Raw genomic sequence first — 22230 nt, 5'->3', positions numbered from 1 at the left:
TAAGAGGACAGATAGCAGCAGAATCGGATACTGGGCCAGCATGATCAGAAAAACAGTCACCAGACAACAAAGGTAGAAAAAAATAATTTTATTTTCATTATAGTGTTTGGAATATGTTCACTTTGAGAATCAGGTGCTCAACATTAAAAGTTTATATTTATTTACTTATGGCATTTTATCGCACATTAAACATGAATTAGATTGGAACCTGGGATCATTTAATTTTTTTTCCTGGAGGAATGCATTGCCACCCCTCCAGGCTCTCTCCCCGGCTATAGCCAGCTCTGCAATTTTTTTTGGGGGGGGGCGCAGAGGGGGATGGGGGGCGCAGAGGGGGACCAGGGAGACAGCCTGTTGTTAAACATTTACCAGCACACCACTGCATACAACCATGTCCAATGGCCAGACTGGTGATTCCAGAAGATACATCTTTTGTCGCAAGTTCGATGTTGGTGGCGTCTTCGTGGGGACGAACCACCGGAAACTGGGCCGCAGAGAAATACAACGAGAGCTGAACCAGGGGTTTTCACAGCAGATTCTTTGGATTGTATTTGGAAATCCATTCAGAAATTTGGTAAAATACTATTGAAGACAACTACAGAGGTAACATCATTGGCTTTAAAGCTGATACCATTAGACTTATCCAGTCAAATTAATCAAATTCAGACTGAAGTTAAAGGTTTACAGGAATTTAAGGCTTCTGCAGTGGTGGATAGACTGATGATGCAACGTAAATTAGAACAGCTAGAAAATAAAAATAGGAGATTTAATCTGCGTATTTTGAACTTTCCTAAGTTGGCGACCATGACATCTTTGGATCTTTTTAAAAAATATTTAACTGATGCTTTGAAGTTTTCTCTGGATGCTTTGCCTCCTATAAATAAGATCTTCTATTTGCCAGTTACAAGGTGGAATGGCTCATGAGTCAGTCCTTGAACAATCTCTAAATTTGAATAATATCTCAGCTATCCTTGAAGAAACTGTTAGTGAAATATCTCAGAGAATGACTTTATTAGTATCACTGGTATTTGAACCTGATGTAACATCTATTATGAGACAGTACTTTAAACACTCTCAAGATGTATTTTTGGTTATAAAATGTGGATATTTCCTGATGTGACAAAGGTAACACAGGAACATAGAAAGGCTTTTCTTGCTATGAGGCAAGAAGTGAAAGATTTAGGAGCTACTTTTTTGTTAGCTTACCCCTGTAAATGCAGGATTAGATATGGATAAGCAAAATATGTCTTCTTTGCCCAGAACAGTTGAGGGAATTCCTGAATCTGAAGAAATTAGTATAATACAATCTTTGCTTGCATTTAGTGTAATTAACCTAAAGGGATAGCCTTTTAAGCTTTTCCTTAGTAAATTTGTGCTTCTTTTGATTTAAGTCTCCTTCTTAATTTCAGGTTTCTCCTCCCCTTCATAATTGTGGTCTAAGGAAGAGTAAATTGTTTCTTGTTTATATTATTTTATTATATAATATGTTTTGTATTTCTGCTACAAGAGTTATCTTGTGTATTATTCTTAAAATGCATAAATAAAGAAAAAAGAAAAGAGAGTCAATGGTTGTGAAGGGGAAGATGCTTTTATGGCAATCCCCTGAACAAATCTGGGCTGTCAGCGCGTAGGCGTGTTGGCCGTACATGCCCCAGGTAGAGCAAAATAACATTGTGAAGAAGGCAAAAATAGATGGAGCTATGTAACTCAAGAAGGCTAGGCCAAGGGGGGAGGTGAGCTCGAGCGCTAGTGGTGAATGGACGCATAGAGGTTGAGCTCCTCAAGCACTAGTAAGATTTACACTTTTCTGATGATTCAGATGCATTATTCCAGCTGACATAATATGTGAATTTTATTCTAAGATGTCGCCGCAAAGACAAACAAAACTTGAATCAGCATTCTCAGGCAAATCTGTGTCTAAATGACAGAAATCTGAACCACCCTCATCCAGTAAAAATACGATGAATGACAGTGGAGTGCAGGCCGCTGTGGATATCACGGTACAACCAGAGCACATTATGACAGTGCTTACTGAGATCAAATCTATCCAGCAAGATATTTCTCAAATGAAAGAGCGTTTTACTCACTTTGAAGGTCGTTTAGATGAAGCTGAGGTGAGGATAAGTAGCCTTGAGGATGGCCGCATGGTCTTCAAAGACATTCACAAAATGGCGCTGGAACTTAAAGAAGCTCTGGAAGATGCGTGAAGGTACAGACATTGTTAAATTTATTGAACCACTGATTCCCTCAATTCTTAATATTGAGTTTAACAGACCTATCGAGTTGGAAAGCACATATAGGGTGCCCTCTTATAGGAGTCAAAAACTAAAAGGGCTGCGGCCTATACTTGTAAAGATCCAAAGATTCCCGCAGGTTCACACGATCCTCCAAGCAGTGAGAATTAAACATCCTATTATGTGGAAAGATAACCATCTCACTATTAGTGTTGAGTTTTCTATAGATACTGCACAGAAAAGGAAAGCATTTTTGAATTTCAGATCACACCTCAGATCTCTAGTTGCTAAATTTGGATTATTTGCTCTGGCTATTATGAAGGTTACTTATATGAATAAAACTAAATCATTTACAGACCCCAAAGAATTGGAAAAATATATAATCGAGCAAGAATCTTCCAAGATGCTAACATCTTAACTTTGCCAGTATCTGAACTGTCTCAGCATCTGAATCACACACCATGAAGATATGTGCTCTTCTGCACCCTCTGTGCTTTATCCCATACTTCGACCCCCACATTTCCTTGTTGGAGTTAGTAAGGTGGTGAGTGGATGAAGATGTTTTTTTATTTTGTTTGTATAATATCCTCATAGTAATATGGATCCTCATAGCGCTATGGATGTCACCTTCACACATTCCTCTATCTTGGATACACCCACTCACCCTTATAGATGTCTAGTACATTGACGATGAACATTTTTACTCTAAATATTAAAGGCATACAGAACCCCATCAAGAGGAAGAAATTACTGTTATAAACCAGTGATTGTGTTCCTGAAAGAATCTCACATGTCTGCACAAGAAGCGGTAAAGCTTAAACAGGAATGGGTAAAAGAGTGCTTTTTCTCACTGGCATGCGGCAGAAAGAATGGGTTAATAAAATTCCTTGCTAAGAATTTAAATTATTCTATACTCTCTCATGCATGTGACTCTGAGGGACACTAGGTTCTGGTGAAACTTTAAATCTTGGAAGAATAGTGGGTTATCCACATTGGGTGCATACACATTTAGGAGAGAAAAGATGTGGTTATCATATTTAAGTTTCACCAAAACACACAATTGGCATTGGCCAGCTCAGGCTACATCATAATGGCAGGAGATTGGAATCTACCTCTGATTGTAGCTTTTAACAGAAGATCCTCTAGTAAACCAAAAATTTTAAAATCCATTCCTGGTCGCCGCATCTCAAAAACGTATAGTGGAATTAGAAAAGATGCAGAGAAGGGCGACAAAAATGATAAAGGGGATGGGACGAATTCCCTATGAGGAAAGGCTAAAGCGTCTGGGACTCTTCAGCCTGAAGAAAAGAAGGCTGAGGGGAGATATGATAGAGGTCTATAAAATAATGAGTGGAGTGGAATGGATAGACGTGAAGCATCTGTTTACGCTTTCTAAAAATACTAGGACTAGGGGGATGCGATTAAACTACATAGTAGTAAATTTAAAACGAATCGGAGAAATTTTCCTTCACTCAATGTGTAATTCAATTCTGGAATTCTTTGCCAGAAAATGTGGTAAAGGTGATTAGCTTAGCAGAGTTTTAAAAAGGTTTGAATGGCTTCCTAAAGGAAAAGTCCATAGACCATTATTAAATTGGAAAAAATCCACTATTTCTGGGATAAGCAGCATAAAATGTTTTGTACCTTTTGGGGGATCTTGCCAGGTATTTGTGACCTGGATTGGCCACTGTTGGAAACAGGATGCTGGGCTTGATGGACCTTTGGTCTGTCCCAGTATGGCAAGTACTTATGCTTTATCTCTCTTACTGGATTCATGGAATTTGATAGATTCCTGGCGTATAATGCACCCAACTTTACTTTTTATTCAGCACCACATGATTCTTACACCCGCCTGGATTATATATTTGTTTCTCAATCTTTACTACCCTAGATGGCTAAATTTTCTATAGAACCAATAGTGATATCAGATTATGCTTGTGTGACCCTTAATTTAAGAATCTACTCACCTGCTTTCCCTTCTAAGACCTGGAGGTTTAATACTGGTTTACTCAGAGACAAGGACTTTTGTTCATCTTTATTCACTTGATCTGAAGAATATTTTAACATCAATGAAACAGGTGACGTGGATTATCATACTGTTTGGGATGCTTACAAAGCATATGTGCGGCGGGGGGGGGGGGGGGGGAATAATCCAGTTCACATCCCGAAAATATAGAGATCAGAAAGAAGAACTCTCCAACATGGAAAGTATTATTAAACAACTCGAACACTCATATTGTCATTCTAACAATAAAACTACTCTTCTGGACTTACAAAAGTTGAAATTCCAATATAATCGTGTTTTGAGCTCCACGGCGGGTATAATCATAGCATCTGGCCAGGCTTCCTATTATGCGGTAATGAACAGAGCTGGCAGACTCTTAGCTAGCTATCTCAGAGCAGAAAGAAAATCCTGCCATTCATGATGGGAAATCAGTACAGTCTGACCCACATACCATAGTTAACTTATTTCTAGATTTCTATTCAAAACTTTATACATGGCAGAACAGCCTCCTGATCAACACGTAGTGGATTTTCTGCAACCTCTATGCAAACCTGAATTGTCATCTAATATGGTTGAATCCTTGAATGCTCCAATGTCAGTCAAAGAAATTTCTGCAGCCATTAAGTCATTAAAAAGAAATAAGGCTCCTGGCAACGATAGTCTGAATATTGATTTTTACATTCATTTGGATTCTTTCATACCCTCTAAATTACATAAACTGTTCTCCAGTTTTATCTCTTCAAGAGTAGTAAAGGCTCTTTTACAGAGGTGACAATTATTCTGTTAGAAAACCCAGGTCGTGATCCATTGCAATTGAAGAATTATCATCCAGTCTTCCTCTTTAACTATGACCGCAAGATTTATGCTAAAGTGCGGGCAGACAGATTGGCAAAAATAATCCCTAAGATTATTTTTCCTTCCCAAACAGGTTTCGTCAAGGGACGATTATCGGCTGACAAACACCAGGATATTTTGTCATGTTATTCAAGCTGCTCATTCTTTGCAGAAATCTGCTTATGCAATCTCCCTGGATGCTGAAAAAGCATTTGACTACATCGAATGGAAATTCTTGTTTGCTGTAATGAGATGGTTTCAATTGGGTGATGCATTATTGATATGGTTGCTTTGCTTATATTCTAACCCTTTGGCACGTTTATATGTTAATTCTATTATGTCATCAACATTATCACTCACTAAAGGTACCAGACAGGGGTGCCCCCTGTCTCCATTGTTGTTTATAATTGCACTAGAGCCCCTCAATTTCTATAAGACAATCGAAGGAAATTGAAGGAATGGAGAAAGCGGGTCACTCAGTTAAGCTTTCAGTTCATGCAGATGACGTGCTTTTATATATCATATCACCTGAATGTTCTGTCCCCATCCTATTCCAGCGAATAGAAAACGTTGGTACTTTATCAGGTTATACCATTAACTGGACAAAACCTGACGTTTTACCTCTAAATATCCTGTGTATACAAACAGATTTTCCTTCTCTGTCTTTATGCTGGTGTAGAAAGGGCCTCAAATATTTGGTTTGACATTACTGCTTCTATATCAGAAACTATGGATATTAATATTACCAATATTATGAAGAAAATATGGTCTTCCTGTTCTAACTGGCACCCGCTTCATCTATCCTGGTAGGGCCACATGGAGAGTATTAAAATGGTACTTGCCCCACAGGTGCTCTATATCCTCTCCATGCTCCACATGGTTTCTTCCAAAAAATTGATAAAATCTTAACTAATTTTTTGTGGCACAACAAACCTCCAAGGATAGCTCTTCATAAACTGAAATTACTGAGACAATATGGTGGGTTAATTTTTGATTTTTATAACATTGCCTTTCTTGCCAGAGCAGCAGCTTGGTAGGCGCTGGTTCCTGAACTGGATTCTCCTCCCATTTGGCTACCTATAGAAAGGAATCTCTTAAATCCAGTTCCTTTGAAATTAAGATTTAGTTTTTACTCAAGCCGCAATCTACACATGGGTATGATATAAGAATCCTCTTGTTAGTGTGAAACGAGAGCATTCTTACATCATACCCATGTTGGATGCCATAATGAAGATCAACATTACTGACTCTTTCAATACTCCATTATGGAATAACCCATTGTTTCGCATAAATAACTGCCCTATCTATTGGCCTGAATGGATAGAAAAAAAAGGATTTTTGTTCTTCCTGATATTGTTCAAGATGGTAAATTTGCTTATTTTCAATACTTACAAAGTAAATATAATTTGGATTTATCCCAGTTTTTTTTCCATATTTACAACTTCACTCCTGTATAATATCACTTAAGATGTCCCTTTCCTCCCTTAATGCTGCTATTCCTGATATTTTTCAAAAAAAATGACAGAGAACTGCTTCTCAGATCTATGAGTCTTGTAGCATTTCATTATAAACCACTCTCAACTCTCCGATCAATGTGGATTACAGATACTGCACTTTCAGACAAATAATGGTTGGTGTTCTGGAGGAGTGTTAATAACCCTCTTGCATCAGCAGCTATTTCACAATCATTTTTCCTGATGCACAGGGCCATTTGGACACCAATACGCCAAAACAGGATTAATGCCTCAGCCAACAGGTGTTGGTTCTCTCAATTAAAACATTTTGGGGCTAGCATATGGGAACACATTAAGGAAATTTTCCAGCATTCCTTATCAGTCCACAATCTCTCACAAGATACTAATTTTTCATTCTATGGGCTTTTCCCACAACTTAAATGATGACGGGATGAAACTGTTGGATATTTTATTAGCAATTGCATTAAAAACTATTAGAACTGATTGGAAAGATAATTCCAAAGTGAATGAAGCATTTTGGTAGAGTACTGTTTGTTCAATATACAAGTATGAATCTCTAATGGCTGAACATACAAATTCTCAGGTGAAATATATTACGGTATGGAGTCCAGTAGCTAAATATTGCTCTTCTGAACGCTCCTGAACATTCCTGAATATTAGTTTATGCTGATTATTTCTTTAAATACGTTTCTTGTTTTTCTCACCGTAATTGACTGGCTGTGCATGATACTGGATGTTTTCCTTATCACATTATTATTTCTGGTGACATACCTTTCTCTTTTCCTTTGCTGTCAATGATTCATTGTGTAATGAGGACTGTTCCGTTCTTGTTTCCCTGTTTGTATTGTAACTAAAATGTCAATAAAAACTTATTGAACAAAAAAAAAAGGCTAGGCCTCTTTGCCCCAAAATACTCTAGTCATATATCTGATTGCTTATTGCTGTAAGATATATACAGGAACGAAATTGTTCGATTCTGTGAATGTATTTGCATATATAAGCCGTAGAATGTTGCGGCTGTAATAAATTCCACTCTTTCTCGGATATCTTGTCAAGTGTTGATATATGTGGTGTATGGTTTGGGCTTGTAAGGAGAGGGCTAGATGCCGCCTGCCCAGTTTGAGAAACATAAGCTTTTTGACTGCCATTAGAAGTCTATTGCTTTCAGAAAACGAGACAAGCATTATAACAGGTGATAGAAAGGATAAGCATAGTTAGAAAAGCACATACAAAGGCAAATCTAGCTTTCCTCTATTCCCCTCTCATAAATCTTCATACTGTTGGCTAAAATATTTGCCAGCTGTTTAGTAAGACCTGGGATTTGCACAATATTTAAAGATTAGAGGGCTCTGGTGCTGACTGAGACCTGTGGTTATCCCATGCTGCAGAGCTTGAATAGTAATGAAGAGATTCTGTCACTGATCTATTACCATTCCTTTCAGACTCTGATAGCTCACAGCTTCAAGCTACTTCTCTGTCAAAGTAATGTTCTATAATAGCTTAGGCAGCCAAATGGGATGGGCTGCTGGGACCATATCCCTAATAATATTTTGCCCATCACAGTATCAGCAACTAGAGAGGGGGCAGGGGTAAAGATTGCTTTGTTTGGCCCCTTCAACCACCAAAGTTCTTTCACTATCCCTGTGTCGTAGAACACAGAGCAAGAGAGAAAAACAGAAGACACACAATCAGGCTTATTTTCGAAAGAGAAGCACGCCCATCTTTCGACACAAATCGGAAGATGGGCGTCCTTCTCACAGGGTCGCCCAAATCTTCATAATCGAAAGCTGATTTTGGGCGTCCTCAACTGCTTTCCATAGCAGAGAAGACCAAAGTTCACTGGGGCGTGTCGGAGGTGTAGTGAAGGCGGGACTTGGGCGTGCCTAACACATGGGCATCCTCGACCCATAATGGAAAAAAGGGCATCCCTGACGAGCACTTGGACGACTTTACCTAGTCCTGTTTTTCTTACGACCATCCACAAAAAGGTGTCCGAAATGACCAGATGACCACCGGAGAGAATCGGGGATCACCTCCCCTTACTCTTTAAAAATCTTTTATGCCAGCCTCAAATATCATACTCAGGTCCATCGCAGCAGTATGCAGGTCCCTGGAGCAGTTTTAGTGGGTACTGCAGTGCACTTCAGGCAGGCGGACCCAGGCCCATCCCCCCTACCTGTTACACTTATGGTGGTAAATGTGAGCCCTCCAAAACCCACCACAAACCCACTGTACCCACAACTAGGTACCCCCTTCACCCATAAGGGCTATGGTAGTGGTGTACAGTGGTGGGTAGTGGGTTTTGGGGGGGTTGGGGGGCTCAGCAAACTAGGTAAGGGAGCTATGTTCCTGGGAGCAATTTGTGAAGTCCACTGCAGTGCCCCTAGTGTGACCGGTTGGTGTTCTGGCATGTCAGGGGGACCAGTGCACTACAAATGCTGGCTCCTCCCATGACCAAAGGGCTTGCCTTTGGTCGTTTCTGAGATGGGCGTCATTAGTTTCCATTATCGCCGAAAATCAGAAACTACCAAGTCTAGGGACGACCATCTCTAAGGACGACCTAAATGTCAAGATTTGGGCGTCCCCGACTGTATTATCGAAACAAAAGATGGACGTCCATCTTGTTTTGCTAATACGGGTTTCCCCACCCCTCCACCGGGACGTTTTGCGAGGATGTCCTCAGCAAAACTTGGGCATTCCCTTCGATTATGCCCCTCAATGTGAAAAAGAGAAATGGTTTTCTTAATGACAAAATGTGGATGTTATATTACTTAAATATATAGAGATATAAGCACATAAGTTGAAATAATGTATATTTATTGAAATATATATACCTTTTTGACTAGTTTATGTTTTATACATTTTTCCTCAAGAACAGCATAAATTGCATTAAAGATGGGCGTCAATGTTCTAAAGCACGTATGCATTAGTAGTGGACTGCATAAATGCTCTTATTTAAATTTCCTGGCATGCTAAACAGATAAATTTTGTCTATATAAGTTTATAGACAGGCAAAGTGTATCTGTTTAACAGTGGAGGGGCTTGAGAAATACCATTTCAAACCTGTAATTCCTGTGAAACCTGGCCAAAGGAAAACTTCCCACAAAGATTTGTACCTGCTTTTTCTGTGGGTACTGTTTTCAGCTAAAAAATGCAGGGTTTGCAGACCATTGGGGAGGAATGGTAAGCCCTGTTCAGCATGCTAGCAGGCCCCCCATTCCCCCCAGTGCAGCAGCCCACTTCCGCAGGAACCCCGATCCGACCCCCAACCCGACTCCCTTCCAGCAACACGGGGGCGGGAGGTCCGGGGGGATGGAGATCCAGTGGGTCTCCAGCCCCCCCTAACCCCCTAGCATCCCCTCAAATGTCCCTGGTGGCCCAGTGGGCCATGAGTCAATCCCCCCCACACACTCCACCTGGTGGTCTAGTGGCCCTTTCCTACCCCCCTACCTTGGTTGGAGGAAGGAGGTGGCCTCCCTCCTTTTCCATCAGCGCCGCCTCGAAAATGGTGGTGCCCAGACCTGCCCAGTGCATCCTGGGATGTGTTGAGCAGGGCTTCACACCATATAAGCGAGTATCTATCACTTCCTGCCCCCCTAATCCTGAGAAGGGGGAGGGGGAGGTTGCACATTTCCCAAAGCTAAAATACTACAATTAATAAATTCAGAAAAAAATACTTTTTTCTACCTTTGTTGCCCAAGCATTGCTTTACTAATGTCTCTCTTCTTTTCTCTGTTTTTTTCTTAACTCTCTCCAGGGTCTCCTGTACTTTTGACATTTCATCTCTCTGTGTCCAACATTCATCTTTTCTATGTGTCCCTATCCTGACCACCATTTGAGTAGCCCTGGTGTATATATTGTAAAGGGTACTGTGGACATTCTGAGCAAGGTCAAGTCACTTGTAAGAGAGAAGTTTTTCAATCTTCACTATGGGGATCTTTTACTAAAGCTTAGCTTGAATTATCTGCAGCAGGGCCATTTTATTCCTATAGATCCTGCTGCAGATAGCTCGAGCTAAGCTTTAGTAAAAGACCCCCTATATGGTACTGTCATTTAAAAGCAGCGTTTGCATAGTTAAAGGTTTACAATGCAGAAGATGTTTCACATTCCCTTCTGATGATAGGAAGATGGTTATAGATAGGCTGTGTATTTTTAACTTGAGAGGAAAATGAAAGTGTGAAAACTCATATCCATTGTGAGACATGTGCAGCTGCTGCAGAATTTGACATAGAGAGATTCCAGTTTTGATGCAAGAATAAATATCTTGGTCTAAAGTATTTGAGAAGTGAGTAAAAGACATGCATTAATTTGGGTGAATAACCTTGAGTGCATTGTCTATGGATAGTGAAGGCATTAACAGAATCTATAAGGCAATGATCAAAATATCCTTCTATGAATTGTGCTAAATATTTTTTGCCACTTCAACCATCTCACAAATTTTCCCTTCTAACAGTTATAGTTTTAGAAAACATAAGTATCTTTAAATATTCAACCTATAGCTGCAAAAAATCAGAGAGTAAATCAATCCCCATGTGAATCAGAGAAATGGAGGAAGTAGATGAGAAAAATAATGAAATGGTGAAGGGGGAAATAATGAAAGCAGACAAGAAAAATAAATATAACAGAAAAAAACCCTCTCTTTTGAACTGCAATTAAGAGATATATTGTTATGATAGGATAATTTTTGCATTAACAAAACTATTAGAAAACCTACTCTAATTCTCTCTTGATTGCGGGTGCTCGAGGTATCTCTTTGATTAAAAATGCCATCCTCAATGTTTTGAAATTACCTTAATTTCTTTTCCCCAAACAGACTAACAAACAGATCTTCCTCCACCTGTTTTAAACATTCTAATGTTTTGCATAAAAATAACAATGAGAATGACAGTAATTATAATGGCCATCATAATTGAGTACTAATTAGACCTGTTTCTGAAATGCCTAGTAACTACGGCATGTGAAGAAAAATAGAAAACAAAATAAAATGTGGAGGGGCATTTTCGATAAGACATTCAAATGGTGAAATAAAAGTTTACCGGAAAATGGTTAAAATTGCAACCCCCTCCCACACTAAAACAATAAAAATAAAAACCTTTTTTGCCAGCCTGTATGCCAGCCTCAAATGTCATACCCAGCTCCCTGACAGCAGTATGCAAGTCCCTGGAGCAGTATTTAATGGGTGCAGTGCACTTCAGGCAGGCAGACTCAACCCATCCCCCCCTACCTGTTACACTTGTGGTTCTAAGTGTTGAGCCCTCCAACCCCCCCAAACCCACTGTACCCACATGTAGGTGCCCCCCTTCACCCATAAGGGCTATGGTAATGGTGTAGAGTTGTGGGGAGTGGGTTTGGGGGGGATTTGGGGGACTCAGCACACAAGGGAAGGGAGCTATGCACCTGGGAGGTTTTTTTGTATGTTTTTAAATTTTTAGAAGTGCCCCCTAGGGTGCCCGGTTGGTGTCCTGTCATGTCAGGGGGACCAGTGCACTACAAATGCTGGCTCCTCCCACGACCAAATGCCTTGGATTTTGCTGGGTTTGAGATGGCCGGCATTTTTTTTCCATTATCGCTGAAAAACAAAACTGGCAATCTGAAACCCGGCAAACTCTGGCATTTGGCCGGGCTAAACCGTATTATCGAAAGAAAAGATGGCCGGCCATTTTTTCCAATAATACGGTTCCGGCCAGCTGTAGCGCCGCTGCCACAATAGATCGCCGGCGAACTATTTGGCCAGCGCCGTTCGATTATGCCCCTCTTTGTGGACATTTTTCTGCTTTGAAAATGAGCTCCTGTATGTCTCATGGCCAGATATGGATGCAAGATTACAGAACAGAGAGGAACTATATGGTGCTACCTACATATTTACCCAAAAGTAAAAGGGGAACAAAAGCCTACTCTCTAACAACTCAGCCAAAAGGTTAAAAAGAGTAAGACAAACCATGGGAAAAGACTAATGAAAACACAGAGTTGACATTAAAGAATTTTTATGCAGGCAATTGGATCTCTTATTGTGCCAGCTTTCCAAATCCAAGCCTGCCACTGTGCACTCAATCATCTGTCTCCTCTATTGGTAACTCAGTTTTCTTTATCAAACTTTAACAAAAGCTTGTAACCTTTACAGCCCACTGTTGGAAACAGGATACTGATCTTGATGAACCTTTGATCTATCCTGGTATGATGATGCTTATGTACTGTAGATATTACAGGGTCCCTGGGGTCTAGAGAAGTGAGAGCATAATCCCAAAATATTAGCAACAGAAGTCTTGGCAGCCATTTAACTCACGTCTCAGTCATTTTCAGTGGCATTTAACCAGTTGTGGCTGCTGAAAATGCCTGATAAGCACTGAAAATAAAGCCAGTGATGTTGGGGGCATTCCGGCGTGTGACCAGTTAAATCCCGGTATTCCGAACTTAAGCAGCCAGACTTAGCAACTAAATAAGACCACATAAAAAGCAGGCCTATCTTTACCTGCTGAGCCATGGCTGGTTAAACCTGAATTAACTGGCTATCCTGCTTATAATCGAAATAGAAAAACACCTATATTGTGACCCAAATCGGGAGATAGACGTTTATCTCACAAAAACGAATAAAGCGGTATAATCGAAAGCCGAATTTGGACGTTTTCAACTGCACTCCGTCGCGGATGCGGACAAAGTTGATGGGGGCGTGTCGAAGGCGTGGTGAAGGTGGAACTGGGGCGTGGTTATTGGCCGATCGGAGATGGGTGCCTTTCGCCGATAATGGAAAACAAATATGCGTTTTTAGCGAGAATTTAGGGCACTTTTCCTGGACCCTGTTTTTCCACGAATAAGGCCCCAAAAAGTGCCCTAAATGACCAGATGACCACTGGAGGGAATCGGGGATGACCTCCCCTGACTCCCCCAGTGGTCACAAACCCCTTCCCACCACAAAATGTGCCCTTTCACAACTTTTTATTTTCACCCTCAAATGTCATACCCACCTCCCTGGCAGCAGTATGCAGGTCCCTGGAGCAGTTTTTTGGGGGGTGCAGTGGACTTCAGGCAGGTGGACCCAGGCCCATCCCCCCCTACCTGTTACAATTGTGCTGCTTAATGCTTAGTCGTCCAACCCCCCCAAACCCACTGTACCCACTTGTAGGTGCCCCCCTTCACCCCTTAGGGCTATAGTAATGGTGTAGACTTGTGGGCAGTGGGTTTTGAGGGGGATTTGGGGGGCTCAACACACAAGGGAAGGGTGCTATGCACCTGGGAGCTCTTTTACCTTTTTTTTTGTTTTTGTAAAAGTGCCCCCTAGGGTGCCCGGTTGGTGTCCTGGCATGTGAGGGGGACCAGTGCACTACGAATCCTGGCCCCTCCCATGAATAAATGTCTTGGAGTTATTCGTTTTTGAGCTGGGCGCTTTCGGTTTCCATTATCGCTGAAAAACAAAAACGTCCAGCTCAAAAAAAGATAAACGTCCATGTTTTTCAAAAATACGGTTCGGTCCGCCCCTTCATGGACCCGTTCTCGGAGATAAACGCCCATGGAGATAGACGTTTCCATTCGATTATGCCCCTTCACGTGTTAGCCGGCATTGAAAAACCCACATATTTCATGCCGGTTGCCGGAAATGGCCTTGCATTGAATATCTGGTAGCGGGCAGTCAAAGCACTTCCCACTGTGGGCTGAATGTCAGGTGGTATGAATCTAGTAGAGCCTCTTGTAAATTAGTAGAGAAAGTCCCCACATCATTATTTGAATGTGGGGCCTCCCTTCTTCACTTTTTTTTAATTTCCTCATTTATCATACATGGAAATGCACAGGAAAACGCAAGAAAAAGAAATACAAAAATAGAAACAGCAAAGGAAAAATATCCATCATATTGTCCACATCTTGGGATTTATCATCACGATTACCTCCCAGGAAAAAAACAGAGACAAATCAAATTATACAAATTGACTCATATCTCACAAGAAAAATTCTAAGCACCATATCCTTGAAGAACCGGTTTGTTTAATAGGAAAGTGTCTAAGAGCGTTTTTTAAACCAAACTGCACTAGCAATCCTAGCACGACAATGTCGACAAAGCCCAATCACTTTGAATGGGCTTCATCAGCATTGCCGTGTGGGAATCGTTAGCACAGTTTGGTAAAAGAGGCCCTAAATCAGTGGGATCAACAAACACATACCTATTGTTTCCATAATTGACCAAATACTTACCAGGAAATCTAACGAAAAATGTAGCTCCTACAGCTAAAACCTTAGGCTTAAGCTGTAGAAATTGCTTCCTACGAAGCTGTGTTTGTCTGACCACAGAATGGAATCTGTTTTTTAGGAAAATATCATTTCAAGTTCTCAGTTTCAAAATGAAAAGTCACTAATAAAGTAGCACATTTAGTAATAAGATCCTGAGATGACTCTAAAAATTGAGAAGCATCAAGTCAACCTGCTGATACTAATTGGTCTGTTTCCTCCTCTTCTTTGTTATTTCTCAACTGATAAAGAATCAGCCTGAGAATACTGCAAAACCTTCTTCACTAAAATCTGCCTCTGCAAGTTTTATAGCCCATTTTTGACTGCTGACACGATTATAGGTTCAGTAGATGTGTGCATTTATTAACACACATTTGTTAGCACATGGGTAGTGCATGCCGATTCCAAAACTACTGCATGATGTCTGAGTACATCCCTCGGTAGTGCCTTTTTAACCTGCAGTAAGCACACATTAGTGCTTACTGCAGCTTTGTAAAAAGGTCCCCTTAGTGCACATTATGAATTAATACGTTTTAAGTCAATCAATAAACAAACCAAAAAGATGGTCCCAAAATAGGGATAAAAATCGTAAATTAACCCAAATATGAAGCAATCAATTTTTACATGCACTTCCCTAGATTTCATATCTCAGCTCACTGGAATGGCTGCAAAAATATCATCCTAGTCTCTGTAGGACACAGGATAATTGCCACCTCTGCTAGAGAGAAACTTACTAATGGACTATCAGAAGAAAAGCAGATGAGGACTATTAGCTGAGATATATACGAGTCCAAGAACAGCACTTTCCTATACAGCCATTAGTGTAGTCATAAGAATATAAGTATTGCCATACTGAGACAGACCGAAGATCCTTCAAGCCCAGCATCCTGTTTACAACAGTGGCCAATCCAGGTCACAAGTACCTGACAAGCTCCCAGAAAAGTACAAAACATTTTATGCTGTTTATTCTAGAAATAAGCAGTGGTTTTTCCCCAAGTCCATTTTAATAATAGTCTATGGACTTTTCCTTTAGGAAGCCATCCAAACCTTTTTTTTTAAACCCTACTAAGCTAACTGCTTTTACTACATTCTCTGGCAATAAATTCCAGAGTTTAATTACACATTGAGTGAAGAAATATTTTCTAAAATTCATTTTAAATTTACTACTTTCTAGCTTCATTGTGTGCCATCATTCCTAGTATTTTTGGAAAAAGTAAACAAGCAATTCATGTCTACCCATTCCACTCCACTCATTATTTTATAGACCTCTATCATATCTCCCCTCAGCCATCTTTTCTCCAAGCTGAAGAGCCCTAGCTGCTTTAGACTTTCCTCATAGGTAAGTCATCCAATCCCCTTTATTATTTTCATTGCTGTTCTCTGTACCTTTTCTAATTCCACTATATCTTTTTTGAGATGCAGTGACCAGAATTGACTCAATATTCGAGGTGCGGTCGCACCATGGAGTGATACAAAGGCATTATAATGTCCTCATTTTTGTTTTCCATTCCTTTCCTAATAATACCTAACATTCTATTTACTTTCTTAGCAGCCGCCGCACAATGAGAAGAGGGTTTCAACGTATCATCAATGATGACACCTAGATCCCTTTCCTGGTCGGTGACTCATAATGTGGAACCTTGCATCACATAACTGTAATTCATGTTCCTCTTTCACACAATCCCAATATCTGACAATCTAAAAATCCTAGGAGTAACACTAGACAACCACCTAACTTTGGAAACTCATGCAAAAGCCACGACAAAGAAGATGTTGAACATGATGTGGGTACTGAAAAGAGTAAAACCATTCCTCCCACAGCAAACTTTCTGCAACCTAGTACAATCCACAGTACTCACCCATGCCGACTACTGCAACAGCATCTTCATCAGCTGCAAAGCCCAAATCATGAAAAAACTCCAAACCGCCCAAAACACAGCAGCCAGACTCATTTTTGGCAAACCACAATTTGAAAGTGCAACTCCACTTCGTGAAAAACTTCACTGGCTCCCTATCAAGGAACGCATAAATTTCAAAGCCCACACAATGATCCACAAGATCCTCCATGGCGAATCTCCGAGCTACATGACCAACTTGATCGATCTTCCAGCCAGAAATAGGTCCAAATCTTCCCAAACATATCTCAATCTTCATCTTCCCAACTGCAAAGGCCTCAAATACAAAACCTACTATGCTTCCAACTTCTCCGTTATAGGCAGCCAACTCTGGAACGCTATACCACGACACATCCGAACAACCAATGAACACCTACCCTTCCAAAAGCTGCTGAAGACTTACCTCTTCAAACAAGCTTACCCAAACAACCCAACCTAATTCTCGAACCTAATTCCACACCACCAGCACTACACATACTCCAATCCTCTCCCCCACATCTCTCCCCATTGTTTCCACTCTTTTAACTTGAACATCTCTTGATACTTTATATCATACTTTGTGTATCTATGTGATACTTTGTACCATACCTTGTACCATACTTTGTGTTATCTCTGTGATACTTTGTACCATAGCTTATAAGCCGCACTGAGCCTGCTATCAAGCGGGAAAGATCGGGGTATAAATGCTATAAATAAATAAACATGCATCACTTTGCACTTGCTCACATTAAATGTCATCTGCCATTTAGATGCCCAGTATCTTAAGGTCCTCTTGTAATTTTTCACAATCCTCTTGCGATTTAACATCTTTGAATAACTTTGTGTCGTCAGCAAATTTAATTACCGCAATAGTTACTCCCATCTCTAGATCATTTATAAATATATTAAAAAGCAGCGGTCCCAGCACAGACCCCTGGGGAATCCCACTATCTACCCTTCTCCATTGAGAATACTGACCATTTAACCCTACTCTCTGTTTTCTATCTTTTAACCAGTTTTTATTCTAGAATAGGACACTACCTCCTATCCCATGACTTTCCAATTTCCTCTGGAGTCTTTCATGAGGTAGTTTGTCAAATGCTGTTCGAAAATCCAGATACGCAATATTAACCGACTCACCTTTATCCACATGTTTGTTCACCCCTTCAAAGAAATATAATTGATTGACGGGACAACATTTACCTTCACTAAATCCATGTTGGCTTTGTCTCATTAATCCATGCTTTTGAATATGCTCTGTAATTTTGTTCTTTATAATAGTCTCTACCATTTTGCCTGGCACTGACATCAAGCTCACTAGTCTATAATTTCCTTGATCACCACTGGAACCTTTTTTAAAAATCGGCATTACACTGGCCACCCTCCAATCTTCCGGAACCACACTTGATTTTAAAGATAAATTACATATTACTAACATTAGTTCCGCAAGTTCATTTTTCAATTCTGTCAGTACTCGGAGATGAATACCATCCAGTCCAGGAGATTTGCTACTCTTTAATTTGTCAAATTGTGCCATTACATCCTCCAGGTTTATAGAGATTTCATTCAGTTTCTCTGACTCATCAGCTTTGAATACCATTTCTGGCACCAGTATCTCTCCCAAATCTTCTTTGGTGAAGACCGAAGCAAAGAATTCATTTAATCTCTCCACTATGGCTTTGTCATAGTAACATAGTAGATGATGGCAGAAAAAGACCTGCACGGTCCATCTAGTCTGCCAACAAGATAAACTCATATGTGCTACTTCTTGTGTATACCTTACCTTGATTTGTATCTGCCATTTTCAGGACACAGACTGTAGAAGTCTTGCCCAGAACTAGCCCCATTTTCAGGACACAGATCGTAGAAGTCTTGCCCAGAACTAGCCCCACCACCCAAACACCAGCCCCGCCTCCCAATCTCGGCTAAGCTTCTGAGGATCCATTCCTTCTGCACAGGATTCCTTTATGTTTATCCCACGCATGCTTGAATTCCGCTACCGTTTTCATCTCCACCACCTCCCGCGGGAGGGCATTCCAAGTATCTACCACTCTCTCCGTGAAAAAATACTTCCTGACATTTTTCTGGAGTCTGCCTCCCTTCACTCTCATATCATGTCCTCTCATTCTACCGCCCTCCCATCTCCAGAAAAGGTTCGTTTGCGGATTTATACCTTTCAAATATTTGAACGTCTGTATCATATCGCCCCTGTTTCTCCTTTCCTCCAGGGTATACATGTTCAGGTCCGCAAGTCTCTCCTCATACGTCTTGTAACGCAAATCCCATACCATTCTAGTAGCTTTTCTTTGCACCGCTTCCATTTTTTTACATCCTTAGCAAGGTACGGCCTCCAGAACTGAAAACAATACTCCAGATGGGGCCTCACCAACGACTTATACAGGGGAATCAACACCTCTTTTCTTCTGCTGGTCACACCTCTCTCTATATAGCCTAGCAACCTTCTTACTACGGCCACTGCCTTGTCACTATGGCTTTGTCTTCCCTGATTGCCCCTTTTACTCCTCAGTCATCTAGAGGTCCAACTGATTCTTTTCCCGGCTTCTTGCTTTTAATATACCTAAAAACATTTTCACTATCCAGCTTATAATCGAAAGAGAAAAACGCCTAGATTTTGACCCAAATCGGGAGATAGACGTTTATCTCACAAAAACGAATAAATCGGTATAATCGAAAGCCGATTTTGGACGTTTTCAACTGCACTCCATCGCGGATGCGGACAAAGTTGATGGGGGCATGTCAGAGGTGTGGCAAAGGTGGAACTGGGGCGTGGTTATCGGCCGAGGAGAGATGTACGCGTTAGGGCGATAATCGAAAAAATTAAGGCGTTTTTAGTGAACATTTAGGCCACTTTTGTTGGACCCTTTTTTCACACGAACAGGTCCCAAAAAAGTGCTCTAAATGACCAGATGACTATCGGAGGGACTCGGGGATGACCTCCCCTGACTCCCCCAGTGGTCACTAACCCCCTCCCACCACAAAAAAATGATGTTTCACAACTTTTTATTTTCACCATCAAATGTCATACCCACCTCCCTGGCAGCAGTATGCAGGTCCCTGAAGCAGTAGTTAGGGGGTGCAGTGGACTTCAGACAGGTGAACCCAGGCCCATCCCCCCCCTACCTGTTACAATTGTGCTGCTTAATGCTTATTAGTCGTCCAACCCCCCCCCCCCCCAAACCCACTGTACCCACATGTAGGTGCCCCCCTTCACCCCTTAGGGCTATAATAATGGTATAGACTTGTGGGCAGTGGGTTTTGAGGGGGATTTGGGGGGGCTCAACACACAAGGGAAGGGTGCTATGCACCTGGGAGCTCTTTAACCTTTTTTTTTGTTATTGTAAAAGTGCCCCCTAGGGTGCCCGGTTGGTGTCCTGGCATGTGAGGGGTACCAGTGCACTATGAATCCTGGCCCCTCCCACAAACAAATGCCTTGGATTTATTCGTTTTTGAGTTGGGCGCTTTCATTTTCCATTATCGCTGAAAAACAAAAACGCTCAGCTCACAAATTGTCGAATAAAACATGGACGTCTATTTTTTGCGAAAATACGGTTCGGTCCGCCCCTTCACGGACCCGTTCTCAGAGATGAACGCCCATGGAGATAGACGTTTTCGTTCAATTATGCCCCTCTATGTGTTCTTGCCTCCAACGCAATCTTTTTTTCAAAGTCTCCCTTTGCCTTCCTTATCAGCGCTTTGCATTTGACTTGACATTCCTTATGCTGTTTCTTATTATTTTCAGTTGGTTCCTTCTCTGAAGGATTTTCTTTTACATCTAATAGCTTCCTTCACCTCACTTTTTAACCATGCTGGCCCTCGTTTGGTCTTCCTTCCTCCTTTTTTAATAGACGGAATATATTTGGCCTGGGCTTCCAGGATGGTATTTTTGAACAGCATCGAAGCCTAATGTAATTTTTTTTTTATTCTTTATTTATAATTTTTATATACAACTCCAAAGCAAACTTTGTCAAGAAATATGCCATAATGTTCCAAAGAAACAATATACTAAGGGAAACAATTTCCCCTTTCCAACTTCTCATTTTTATGCTGTAGTCCACAAAAAAGGGGAGACTGATACACAAATCCTTATAAGAGGATAAGGCTACTAAGTAAGAAAAACGAAATTACATCAAAAAGGATAGCGTTTTAGATATAACAATGACTTCTACATTTAATATCCAATAAGATCTCTGTAGTCATTTAGGGATTCTTGCATCAATAAATGTACGAAGTTGAAATGGTTCAGAAGCCTAATGTAAGTTTTGACCTTCGCAGCTGCTCCTTTAAGTTTTCTTTTTCACCATACTTCTCATTTTGTCATAGTCTGCTTTTTGAAAGTTAAACGCTAATGTATTCGATTTCCTGTGTGTACTTACTCCAAAAACCAATATCAAATCTGATCATATTATGGTCATTGTTATCAAGCAGCCCCAGCCCCAGCACCATTACCTCTTTCCATCATATGGCAAATGCACTGCATTACTGAATTATTGTGTAACTTGTCTTAGATACATTGCAAACTCATTTCAAATACTATTGCGTATATCTATATAGTGTATTATATTGATAGAAAAGTAGAAAACAATGTCAATGACTGTAAATAATATATGTTTTGGGGTTTTTTTGTCTTTTGTCATAGGTCTCTCCTGCAGTAAAGATAAGATGTCAGTTAATTTCTGCCAAACTGTGAAATCTATTGGCAAATGTTCTGTGCCAGCCGTATGGACTCAGTGCTGCTTCACTTGCTCCAGGCAAACTAATGCTAAACTCAGGAGACGCACAACAACCAGCTAGGCATCAATGGACAAAAATACTTCTTAAGAAAATCAAGGAACAAACAACTTACTGGTCTTGCATTGTTCAGGGACGTTGTCGATATAATGTAGTATTTGGGTTACGTGGAGGGGCATAATCGAAAGGGGCGCCCAGCCCCACAAAGGGGCGGGGAAACCCATATTATCAAAATAAGATGGGCGGCCATCTTTTGTTTCGATAATACGGTCGGTGATGCCCAAATCTCCACATTTAGATCGACCTTAGAGATGGTCGTCCCTAGAGATGGTCGTCCCTGATTTTCAACGATAATGGAAACTGAGGACACCCATCTCAGAAACAACCAAATCCAAGCCCTTTGGTCATGGGAGAAGCCAGCATTCATAGTGCACTGGTCCCCCTCACATGCCAGTACACCAACCGGGCACCCTAGGGGGCATTGCAGTGGACTTCAGAAAAAGCTCCCAGGCAGGGCCGTGCCAACACGGTAAGCGAGGTAAGCATGGCAGGAGAGCGCCATCCTCTGGGGGGCGCCCCGCCGCACCATGCTTACCTCGCCCTCTTCTCCCCAGATCCTTTTCCTTTTTTTTTTGTTTAAATTTACCTCTGTCTGGCAGCAGCGTAGCGTTAGTGAGAAGGAGGCAGCGCTCCCCCGCCCCGACGTGTCAGTCTTCCCTTCGCTCAGTTCCGCCTTCTTCTGACATCAGAAATGACGTCAGAAGAAGGCGGGACACTGAGCGAAGGGAATACTGACACGTTGGGGCGGGGGAGCACCGCCTCCTTCTCACTAGTGCTACGCTGCT

The 22230-nt window shown here is 41.1% G+C and overlaps 1 protein-coding gene across 1 annotated transcript in view; it reads left to right on the top strand.

The window, feature by feature from the left end:
• ADAMTS12 (ADAM metallopeptidase with thrombospondin type 1 motif 12) overlaps window positions 1-21567 on the top strand; it is a 744436-nt gene extending 722869 nt beyond the window's left edge. The window contains exon 23 of the mRNA XM_030193011.1: window positions 21294-21567. Within this exon, the coding sequence (XP_030048871.1) occupies window positions 21294-21448 (155 nt within the window). The 3' untranslated portion in view covers window positions 21449-21567. The remainder of the gene's footprint in view (window positions 1-21293) is intronic.
• Window positions 21568-22230: the final 663 nt, after the last annotated feature.

Source organism: Microcaecilia unicolor, chromosome 2 (assembly GCF_901765095.1).
Source record: "Microcaecilia unicolor chromosome 2, aMicUni1.1, whole genome shotgun sequence".
Lineage (NCBI taxonomy): Eukaryota > Metazoa > Chordata > Amphibia > Gymnophiona > Siphonopidae > Microcaecilia > Microcaecilia unicolor.
This window is presented reverse-complemented; position numbering and strand designations above follow the sequence as displayed.